Source organism: Crocuta crocuta, unplaced genomic scaffold (assembly GCF_008692635.1).
Source record: "Crocuta crocuta isolate KB4526 unplaced genomic scaffold, BGI_CrCroc_1.0 scaffold248, whole genome shotgun sequence".
NCBI classification, from domain to species: Eukaryota; Metazoa; Chordata; class Mammalia; order Carnivora; family Hyaenidae; genus Crocuta; species Crocuta crocuta.
In genome coordinates, this window is record NW_027532409.1 from 4,625,628 (window position 1) to 4,636,545 (window position 10,918).

The 10,918-nt window shown below is 56.5% G+C and overlaps 1 protein-coding gene across 1 annotated transcript in view; it reads left to right on the forward strand.

The window, feature by feature from the left end:
* KIAA1755 (KIAA1755 ortholog) overlaps nucleotides 1-10,918 on the forward strand; it is a 61,342-nt gene that overhangs the window by 48,056 nt on the left and 2,368 nt on the right. Inside the window, exons 7-13 of the mRNA XM_077778885.1 lie at nucleotides 98-184; nucleotides 1,513-1,629; nucleotides 3,312-3,410; nucleotides 4,348-4,496; nucleotides 6,459-6,597; nucleotides 7,816-7,938; nucleotides 8,614-8,826. Coding sequence (XP_077635011.1) covers nucleotides 98-184; nucleotides 1,513-1,629; nucleotides 3,312-3,410; nucleotides 4,348-4,496; nucleotides 6,459-6,597; nucleotides 7,816-7,938; nucleotides 8,614-8,826 — 927 coding nt within the window. The remainder of the gene's footprint in view (nucleotides 1-97; nucleotides 185-1,512; nucleotides 1,630-3,311; nucleotides 3,411-4,347; nucleotides 4,497-6,458; nucleotides 6,598-7,815; nucleotides 7,939-8,613; nucleotides 8,827-10,918) is intronic.

The following is a 10,918-nucleotide window of genomic DNA, read 5'->3' on the forward strand; positions in this document are numbered from 1 at the left end:
CCCCACCCCCAGCAGTTTGCCTGTTAGCGGGGTGCTCAGTGAAAGTCTAGGCAGAACTTCACTCTGAAAACCATTCTGAAATGGTTTTCTCTGACAGGCTCTGGCCCCAGCCTCCATCTGCTCTGTGTTCTACCTGGGAGAGAAGGAGGCCGCTCTCCAGCTAGAAATGTTACCTGGCACCCAGGTGAGGGGGACACTGAACTGAGGGGGGGTGGGCGCAGGATTCACCAGCCAGGACCCACCTGGAATAACCCAGTGGAGGTCCGCAGATACAAGGCTGGGCGCTACAACTCCCAGCCCTGCCTCTGTGGCAAATGTGGCCAAATCAATCGTATAGTGATCTCTCTCTCTCTCTCTGGCAACCCCAGTAGCTCCTGGTGGGCTCTACCACATGACTGAGAGAGGCCTGTGGCATGAAACCTATTTTTAAAGTTTCAGCTCCTCAGCCCCTCCCTCCTTTTCAGGTGGGGAAACTGAGGCCCAAAGCCACACAGTAAGCTAGAGGCAGAGATGCCTTTTCCATATTGTAGCCTTGATCTTCCTGCATTTCTCTCCCTGGTTTCTCTTGTCATCTCCAGCTCAGAGCCCGAGATGATCTGGGACTTTACAGGCAAGAGCCCTGCAGTTTTCTTTCACTAGTGCCATGTGCCACCGTCATGAGCGTGGGCACCCTGCCCTCTGCCGCTTCAGGAGATGATTTTAAAGGCCTCCTTCCTCCTCCTCCCTGGTAAAGAGTCACATTGTGAGCTAGAGATGTGCTTTTCAAGCATTCATGTGCCAATGAACCCTTTGGGGACCTTGTCAAAGTGCATGTTCTAATGAAGTAGCTCCGGAGGGGACCTGGGATTCTGCATCTCTAACATGCTCCTAAGTGATGCTGATGCTGCTGGTCCGTGGACCACACTTTGAGTGCCAAGGATAACAGATGGGCCCACAAAACCAGAATCCGCCCAATCCCACACTTAGGCATCTGGAAGTGTTCCTAGCATAAACCTCTAACTTCACCGTCCAGGAGAAGCAGGCACCTTGTCCTTCCTCCAAGTCTTAGAGAGCATATGGTCAGGATTTGGTGACCTTCTCATCAGCCCCAAGAAGGAGACAACACCTTGGTGGGTCACCAGAGAACAGTACAAGGACTACAAAGAAGTTACATGACCAGGGTCGGCTTCAATCAGTTTGTGTAATTGCTTGGAGAGCTGTGCTGGGAAAGAGCCCAGCCTAGAGGGAGTCAGTGTGGTGATTGATTAATGATGTCTGCCTTGGGCACAGGCTAGCAGAGGGGCGGGATCAGTGCTGTTTACTTGCCGTTCCTCAGCTGGGGTCTCATTCTGAATTCTGATTTGTCAGACTTTCCAGAGAAGATCCTTGCCCAGAAAGCAACTACAAAGCCAGGGCCAGCCTTACCTGTGGCAGACAGAGTGGTGTTGGTGCAGGGACCTGGCAGGCCCTTCTCAAACATATGTCCCCACGCTGGGTCCCCTGGTCATGCTGACTACCTTCTTTCGTCTGCAGGTAGAGGTGGTGACCTCACTGAGAGCTCTCAGCCACCACGTGGACCCCGGCCAGCTGCCCGCAGCCCTGGAAGGCCCCTTCCCCTACTGCCACATCGAGTGGGTGCAATTCTTCCAGGTGTGTACCATCGCAGCCTTTACCCCCACCCTGACTCCTTCTCTTCACCATCCTGCCCCGTGGATCTAGGGACCCTGTCAGGCCCAGAAACAGTCACTCAACACACATGTATAATGAGGGTGCAGAGCCCAGTAATGAAGACCTCAGGCTCTGCGCCCAGACTCCCTGGGTTCCAATCCCAGCTCTGCTGTGTGACCTTGGGGAAGTTATGTATCTTCTCTGAGCCCTTTTCCTCCACTACAAAATGGGGGATAATGGCAGTACTTTTCGAGGGGGCTGTTGTGAGGCTTAATTGAGTTAATGTGGATGAAGAGCTTAGAAGAGTGAAGGGCGGGGTCTACATTAACGGAAGATAAAATTGACAGACATTTGTTCTGTGGACCCACGCAACTCGGAGAGCTCAGGGTCTGGTGTGGGAGGCAGACTCGTTCCCTCCTGACAGAAGGAGGAAATAAGGAAACTTCTAGGGCTGCACTCCTTCCCTCTATGATCTCAGGCTCTTCTCCACACAACCCTGGAGGGGCCATTTCATGCCCAGTTTAGTTCATGAGGACACACAGGACGGGCGTGACTTGTGTAATAACACACAAAAGATTCCAGGCTTAAATCGCACAGAAACTGGGACCCATACATACTGTCCTGGACCCTCCCTAGACCAGGGCTACCCACCCTCGGCACAAGTCACATTGGGGATTGGCCACTTTTTTTGTCGGGAGCGACCTTGTTTACCGTAGCGTGGTTAGTGCCGTCCCTGGCCACTACCCACTCTGGCAGGAGCACCTCACAGATGACGACAACCAAAACCATCTCCAGACATTGTCTTATGTCCCCGGGGATCAAAATCAGCCTCCAGCAAGACCTACGCGTCTACACTAACAATCCAGTGCGGTGGTGTGTTTATTTGTTTTGGGCCGGGATGCTGTCCTTTTTATCATATGCTTCATTTTGAACAGGCAGTACGTGAAAAATTCAAATGGTACTAAAGGGTATATTGAGCAGTCTCCTCTCAAGTTCCCCTGTGATGAACCCAGCGGCCTTTGAACTGTAGTTTCACTTTAAAACCTTCCCTTGAAATGAAATCTAACCCGTAGACCCAGCATAGAAAACTGATAATGATGTTGGCTAATACAAAACACCGAGTGCCTTGCACAAATGTACCCATTCCAGCCTCGTGCAAGCCTCTGAGGTAGGAATGACTGTGATCCCATTTTACAGAAGAGGAAGTAGAGGTGCAAAGAGGTGAGGCAACTTGCCCAAGGGCTCACAGCTCGCTGGTGGTGGAGCTGGGCTGAAGTGGGACCTGGCAGAAGATGCCCCTAACTCTGCCCTCCCACATCTGCTCCCCTTCCCCAACGTATTCCCTTAGGGCCTTCTTTCTGCTCCTTCTTTCATTCCCAGCACCAGTGGTTCTCAAAGTATGGTCCCTGGACCAGCAGCCTCAGCATCACTTGGGACCTTGTCAGAGACGCACATTCTCAGGCCCCACCCAAAAGGAATGAAATCAGGGACTCGGGAGTGGGGCTCAGCAGCCCGGATTCCCTCCAGATCTCCAGATGATTCTGATGCAGCTGAAGTTTGAGGACCACTGCCCAATCCCCACCCCATGTCCTCTTGGAGTGGGTAGATGTGCCCCCCTCACTCGCCCAGGGCTGACACCCCCACTCTGGCTTTCCATCACTCAGAAGCTGGACCGTTTCCTTGCTGATCTGCACCAGGTCTCCTCCCTGCTAAAGGCTTCCATCAAGCAGTTTGAGAAGAGTGACCCCCCTGGAGGGGTGCAGGTGAGCCAGGGGCATGGGGTGGGGAAGACTCACGATCCCCCAGGCTCCACGGACCTAGGGCTCAGCTAGGGGACAGCCAGGGTGGGTGCCATCATCCCATTTTTTTATCCACTCATTCGACTAAGATTTACTGGACACTCACGATGTGTCATATCCTGGACACCCAGCCTGGGACACACTGACCTCTCCCTGCCCTCATAGGGTTTAGGTGCAGAGGTAGAAGTAGTCCTTAAAATAATAAACAAAGAAGTGGGGGTGTAGTTACAAATTGTGCCAAATGTCATGAGAGTAAGATTGAGGACAATGGGGAAGGAAGGAGGGCCTCCCCAAAGAGATGGCATTTAAGGTGAGGATGAGAAGGAGCCGGCCTTGGGAGCAGGAGGGGCACTGCTCTGGGTTGAGGGCAACTGTGTTCCAAGGGGCTGAGGTGGGATCGTGCTGGTATGTTCAAGAATGGTATGGCGGCCAGTGTAGAACAGAGTGTTGGAGCGGGGCAAGAGAAGAGAAGAACTAGAAGAGAAGAAGTCAGCGGAGGCTGTATCGAGGAGTTGGGCTGGGATTTGACTCTAAGCCAGCAGGGAAGCCCCTGGAGAATTTTAAGCGGCGGGGTGCTTAAAGCATTGGCGCTTTGAGATCCTACCAGCTGCCATGTAGGGGAACAGACTGCAGGGGGAGCCAGAGAGCAGCAGGGAGCCCAGGGAAGAGGCAGGGATGAGTGTCCCAACTAGAGATGTAGGCCCTTGGACAGGTGAGGTTGCCATGGTGACAAGAGGGGACATGGCTTGAGGAGATGTTTTGGAGATGGCGAGGATAGACTTTGTGCGGGACCTTGAACGCCAAGCTGGGGCAGTCAGCCATGATGCGGGTGTGGGGAGCCCTGGAAGGCTGTAGAAGGAGAGTGAGGATTGGGCCTCAGGCCCCCTCCCTACACTGGCAGGAAGCCTCCAGGTGTCTGAGCAAGTCCAAGGAGCTGATGGAGACGGTGCTGAAGGACCCAGGCCTGCTGGGCCTCCAGCGGGAAGGGGGAGTCACTCTGGCCAGGCTGCGGCAGGAAGCTGGGAGGCTGGACGACAACCCTGATGTCAGGTATGAACAGCCAGGCTTTTCCTCCCCGACCTTTGTCCACTGACCTGGGCGTTTGGAGCAGGGAACACATAGTGTGGACCCTAAGGATGCCTAGTATGGGGGCACTTGCAGGGTCCAGATCCCAGGCTGAGGCTTCGGTAAGGTCTCCGCCCCTTCTCTGCCACCCCCGCCTTCAGCCCCAGTCATCTTCAGCCCGACGTGGGCATCAGAGGACAGCCACTGCTCGTTTCTAGTCACTTGTAAGCACTTTCTCTGGCTTTCTAAGACACGAGGCTGAATCCCTTCAAGGGTCCGTCTCGTTTATTCCTCAAAAGAACCTCGTGAGGGCCCCATCGTCCTCATTTCGCTGATGGGTGACCACGGCTCAGCGAAGCAGTGGGAGAGCCAGGACACGTGAGCAGTAACCCCAGCACCGCGCTGCCCTCCCTGGAGGGCTTCTCAGCCGGGCGGAGAGAACTGCCAGCTGTGTCAGTGGCCTCAGAGCTGCCAAACAAAAAAATCCACATGCCCGGAAAGTACCGGTTTTCTTAAATTGAGGGGTGTGGGGGTGTGCAAATTGGTAATTAAATCAGTCAGTAACTGGAGATATTTCGTCTCCATTAGAACAAACGCAATTATGGAGTTTGCATAAGCCTCGAAGAACAATTTGTTTATTTAACTAACACCTAAAGAGCACTTAGTACGAGCACAGCCTTGTGCTAAGGGCTTTGCAAATATTAACTTGTTTAATTCCCACCAGGCAGAGGCTAGTACTATCCTCATTTTACGGCGGAGGAGCCTGAGGCTCAGAGAGAGGTTAAGGGACTTTGCAGGATCACACAGCCGAGGTGTGTGAATCTCGAACACCCTGCCCCGCGCTGCATCCGCAGACAGAGTCACACTGATGTGGGTCCTGGTGCTGGGTGTGGAGCCGCCTCCCTGCTCCTCACACAGCCTGGCTCTGTCTTTCCGGGCATGACCCCACCTCACTGGCCAGTGGCCCAGCTCCCCGGTCCACCAGGGGCCTCGCCAGACTGTTGGCCACCAGCGGCTCCACCAGGGGGCGGTGTGGTCCCACGTGAGCCTCCGTGCTTGTCTGTTCTGCAGATGGGTCCCTGCCCACCCCTTCCTCCCTCCGTCTGCCAGGCTGGCTGGCATTTTCCGCGCACTGACCCTGGGCCTTCACCCCTTCCTGGAAAGGCAGTGATCTGTGGGAGGCTGCAGTCAGACGAGGAGGCTTTCCTTCCATCTCCTTTTTTCCCTTTTCCATTTGAATAAGACCCCGTAGGGCAGAGGCGGGTGGGGTGGGGCTTGAGGGGTGTAGGGAAAACCCCAGATTCCTCCCTTCACTGAAGTGTCACCGTGCCTGGATCCCGTCTGCTCCCTTCATTTATGTCTTGACTAGTTTTTAAAATTCTGTGCAAAAAAGCATCAATTGGATTCCAATTCAGAATCCTATGCATGAGAGTCAGTTCCTCTCTCTGGACCACAGTTTTCCCATCTGTAAAATGGAGGCTATGGCGGACAGGCAGGTTACAGCCGCTCACCATCATCACACTAGAAATAATAAGCCCGAACACTGTGTGCTGGATACCGTTAAGCGTTTTGAATGTGTGAGGGCTGCTTCTCAGCCTAAGAAGCTTTAGAAAGCGCTAATGTCCAGGCTGAACTCAGAGTCTGACTCAGTTGGCTTAGGGTGGGTGTGAACCCAGGTCTGTCCAGCTCAGATTCCCAGGGGATCTCTCAGGGAGAGGGAGGGTCATTCGGTTCCCCTCTGTGTCCTCTGGTCTTCTCAGTCCCAGGAGAGGCCGTCTGAGGTCCAGAGAGGGGTGGGGACCTGCCCGAGATCACACAGCAAGTCAGCAGCTGGAATGCCCGGGCTGGAACCGCAGAGCTGGTGGGATTGGGGGGCAGGCCCCTGGGCTGGGCAGGAGCACCGGCAGGGAGGCCTCGGGCCCTATTTCGCCCTCTTCCACCTGCCAGGAGCCGTCTGGCCGAAGCCGCCGCCTGGTATGGCCTCGTGGACGAGCAGCTACATGTCCTGGTCACTGCATCTAACCACCTCCTGGGGAGGCTGGAGCTCCGCATCCGCCTCGGCCGCCTGGAAGCCGCCATCCACCAGGTGGGAGGGGAGGCTGGCCTCTCCGGAGTCAGGGGGAGGCTGGCCTCTCCACGGGGAAGGCCTCGCCCCAGCCCCTGCCCCAGCCCGGCACTCTGCTCCGGTGTGAGGACACGAGGCTGGCCCTTCTCCGAGACCCAGGGGGGCGGCCTGTGACGTGGCGCATGACACGGCACTCTTGAAATGTCGCGTGCGGTGAAGACACCACCCCAAACGCTGTTCTTATCCCCCCTGGGCCAGAGCCTTTGTGTATACGGTTTTCCAAGCTCATCACTTACCAGGGATGGGGGACAACGTTAAGGTTGCTCCCATTCATCGATGAGGAAACTGAGGCCGGAAGACATCGCATCACCTGACTGTGGTCACACACTTGGGAGTCTGACCCTGGAGCCCACGCCCGGCGTCACTGCATCTGACTGCCCTTCACACTGGGGGCTGTGGAGTGTGCAGACTGCCTGGGTTCTGATCCCGGCTCCAGCATTGACTTGGACCCCAGACAACTTATTTAACTACTTGGTGCCTCCGTCTCCTTATCTGTCAAATGGGGGGATGATATGAGTGCCTGCCACCAATGGGCTCTTTGAGGATACAGTGAGTACGTACTCTCTAAGGCACCCCAGGATAAGAAGGGGACTTCTGCTCCCGGGTTCGAGAGCCGTTTTATTGCCTCTGTCCCTCATCGAATCCTCACGTCAACCCCATTTTGCCACTGAATAAGCTGAGGCCCAGATAGGGAATGTGACTTGCCCAGCTCACACAGTGAGTTCATAGCACGCACCACACTCTACAGAAGGCAGCATTTCCCATTTGCCCCGCCCCGGGGATGAGGAGCTCATTACTCTCAAAGCTGCCTCTTTTATGACTGGCAGCACTGAGTGGTTAGAATAAGCTGAAATTTGCCACCCCGTGACTTCATTCAGACAAGCGTGCACTGACGGCCTACTTTGTTCGTGGCACTGGCCAGGCCGGATGCCCCCTGGGGTCCCACTCGGGGAGTCCCGTCCCCTTCAGATAGTTGAAGAACATGGCAATGCACCTGTCCTCTCCAAATGTCCCTTCTGCCCGGAACCGGGAGGGTCTCAGTCCAGGCCAGGCCCCTCCACTAAGTGAGGATGAGAGGATCCCCACCTCCAAGGGGGCGGGGCAGCTGGCCGAGGGGCATCTCCGCGGGCACCCCTAACCTGGCACCCCTAACGTTGGCACCTCCCTCCCCTGCCCCAGGTCAGCAACTGGATGGAGCAGGAGGGGAGCCAGTGCCTGCAGGTGCTGACGCCCAAAGACAGAAGCTTGGAGACTGTGGAGAAAGCCCACGCGGAGTTTGAGGACTTCTTCCTCCAGGCTGCAGTGCGTTTCTAAAGACTGAGGAGCAGGCCCGGAGGGTGTGGAGAGGGCAGTAGAGGAGGGGGGCACTGCTAAGGCAAAGGCATGGGGGGTGGGAAAGTGCAAGGAAAGTTCCAGAGACAGTGAGGAGACCAGCTTGGATCACAGAGGGTTCAGGTTAGATGCTGTCTCCTCCAGGAAGCCTTCCTGGATCACCACGTCTGAACAAAGACCTATCTCAGAATCCCTGGAAGATTTCGTAAAATGCAGATTCCAGGCTTCCACCTATTAAGTCAGCCTCAGAGGTAGGGGCAAGGAATTTGCGTCCTTGATGTACTGGAGCCTAGGACACAGGATTTAGCCCCTTTCAGCCCTCAGGGAGCTCCCAGGCCAGTGCGGGCTAGGGGTGCCAGACAGGGAAGCAAACAGAAGGGGGAAATGTGGGGACACACGGCAGGAGTCCCTAACCCAGACCCCAGGTCAGGGAAGTTTTCCAGAAGGAGGTGGCATGGAGCAGTCAGTGTCAGCGTCTAGGCAAGTGAACTGTTGAGGCAGAGGCCCCGCGCCCATTCTGTAGATGAGCAAACAGAGGTCTGGGAAGCCTCACACGTCAGCAGTGGGGCGGCCGAGGGTCCCGGCCCGTGGAGGCGGCCTCAGCTAGGAAGGCACCTGAATGGGCACCCGTCCTGTCCCGCTCAGGCCCAGTACCGCCGTGGCCTGGAACTGTCCAAGCGCGCAGCTCAGCTGGGGGCCACGGCCGGAGCGGCGGGAGGAGCGCAGTGCCCGGAGCTGGCCGCCTTCGCGTCCACGCAGCGGGCCTTCCAGGCCAAGCTGACCCACTTCTACATGGCGGCTGAGCGGCAACGCACAGACCTGGAGACGCTGCTGCACCTGCACCACTTCTGCAGGAAGGTGAGCCTGGTGGCCCGCCCCGCACAGACCCTCCCCGGCCCCTCTGGCTGCAGGGGGTTGCGGGCAGGGAGCAGCCCACACACAGCGCTAGGCTCGTCCATGATTCCTCCTGCGGTCCTGCGGGGCGGACGTTTACCAGAAGGGAAGCGAGGTTCGAGAGGATGGGCGACCCCCCTTTAACTCCATCCTGGCTGATCTCCGACCCCAACTGGTCCCCTTACACCAGCCTCCCAGCAGCCTGGACGCCAGCATTCAAAGGACACTCAGAAATCATCCGCTTCTTAAACGGTGGGATGAGGGGAAGGGGGCCTGGTTTTTCCGAGAATCCAGTCAAAGCCCTAGGCTTTCTCTCTGCACGTAGCTCTCTGCAGACAACTTGGCAGGTCAGGCCAGGCTAAGAAGCTTCATCTTGCCTCACCCCTCTGTTGCAGAGTTGGGGAAGGAAACAGGATCAGAGAAGGACTGTCACTTAGCCAGTGTCACACAGCAAGCCCGTGGCACCATTCTAGTGTTCTTTCCCATGCCCCGCCTTGCCCTACACAGTTGGCGGGGCTGGGGGAGGGGGGGACAGTGGGCGGAAGGTGGGCCCAGAGGCTTTTCTGAGCACCCTCAGAACAGAGGCCTCAGTCCTGCCCGGGAAGCCGGAGTTTGGCCAGCAGCGGGGAGGAGAAGGTAGGGCTCCTCTGGGCGATGGGGTCGTGGGCAGTGCTGAGATAGGAGGCCAAGAGGAACGCCACTGCTGTGCGCCCATCGTCTCTTGGCAACCCAGTGTGGCAAAGTAGAGCGGTCCTGTTTTACAGATGAGGAAACTGAGGCCCAAAGAGGGAAACGCTTTGCTCAAGGCTCCCCAGAGGGCTGATGGTCAAGCGGGATTTGATTGAAGAGACCCCACCCCCCAACCCATTTAGCCAAATGTCTCATGTTTCTCCTGGGGACACTGAGGCCTGGGAGGACCAGCAGCGGCCCGGGAGAGCTGTACCCCGGATCGGACAAGAACCCACAGCTCTGGCCCAGGCCCAGCGCCCCCAGACTCACCCCCGAGGGACAGAGCGTGGGAAGAGCCTGACCTCAGCCTCCCAACTGTCAGGGCCCCGCACCCAGGGGACGGAGACTACAAGGTGCTTCAGAGGGGAAGCCGGAGAGACTCTGCCCACGTCCCGCCTGGGGCCCTGGGGGGACGGGACACCCTCTCTGCCTCCGAGGGGCCATGGGCAAGGGATGTGGCCCATGGCGGCCAAGGGACCCCTGCTCCCGGTTGATGGAAGACAGCCAGGCAGGGCAGAACCTGAGGTCTCGATCTGGGGTGGCTCGTGCCCGCCCAGGGCTGTGTGACCGAATTGGGCGGCCTTCCCTGCCCTGGGCCTCAGCCCTCGCCAATAATAACAGCCATAATAGTCACAATAACCAAGGCTTCTGTAGTTCTTAGTATGCGGTGGGCCCTGTTCGTCATTTCACATATCATTTTATTGTCACATCAGTCTTCCGAGGCAGGCGCTATTCTTAGGCCCATTTTACACACAAGGAATCAGAGAGGTCAAATAACTCATCCAGGGTCACACAGCTGGGAAATGGCTGAGCTGAGATTCAAACGCAGATCATCTGGCTCTTGCTGGGTAGTGAGAGAATTCAATTAAATGCAGGTAACCCCCGCCCCCCGGGGTTTACTCACATTTGGTATTATTATTATTAACACTAATGTTATTATCGTTAGTAGCAGTGGGAGTGGTAGCAAGGCCCCGTGGGTTACGGACGTCTGGCTGCTACTCTCCTCGCTTACTAATTTTGGCCCATCTCCGCCGCCTAAAACAAACTTGCTGTAGCTCCGGGCCTTCGAACTTGCTGTTCCCTCAGTGGGGAATGCTTTTCCGCAAGACCAGCTGGTTTCTTATCTTTCTTCAGTGCTCAGCTCCCAGGTCCCCTCGCCGCCAAGCCCCCATTCGCTCTCGTCCTCGTTTCTCTCACTTTAAGGTGCTCACTGTGATCTGAGATGATCCTGTCGCTTCCTCGCCTGCTTGTCTGTAGCCGGGGCCAAAGGGATGGAGGAAGAGGGAGGAGGGAGGAGGGAGGTTGGGGGGGTGTGAGAAGCCTGAGC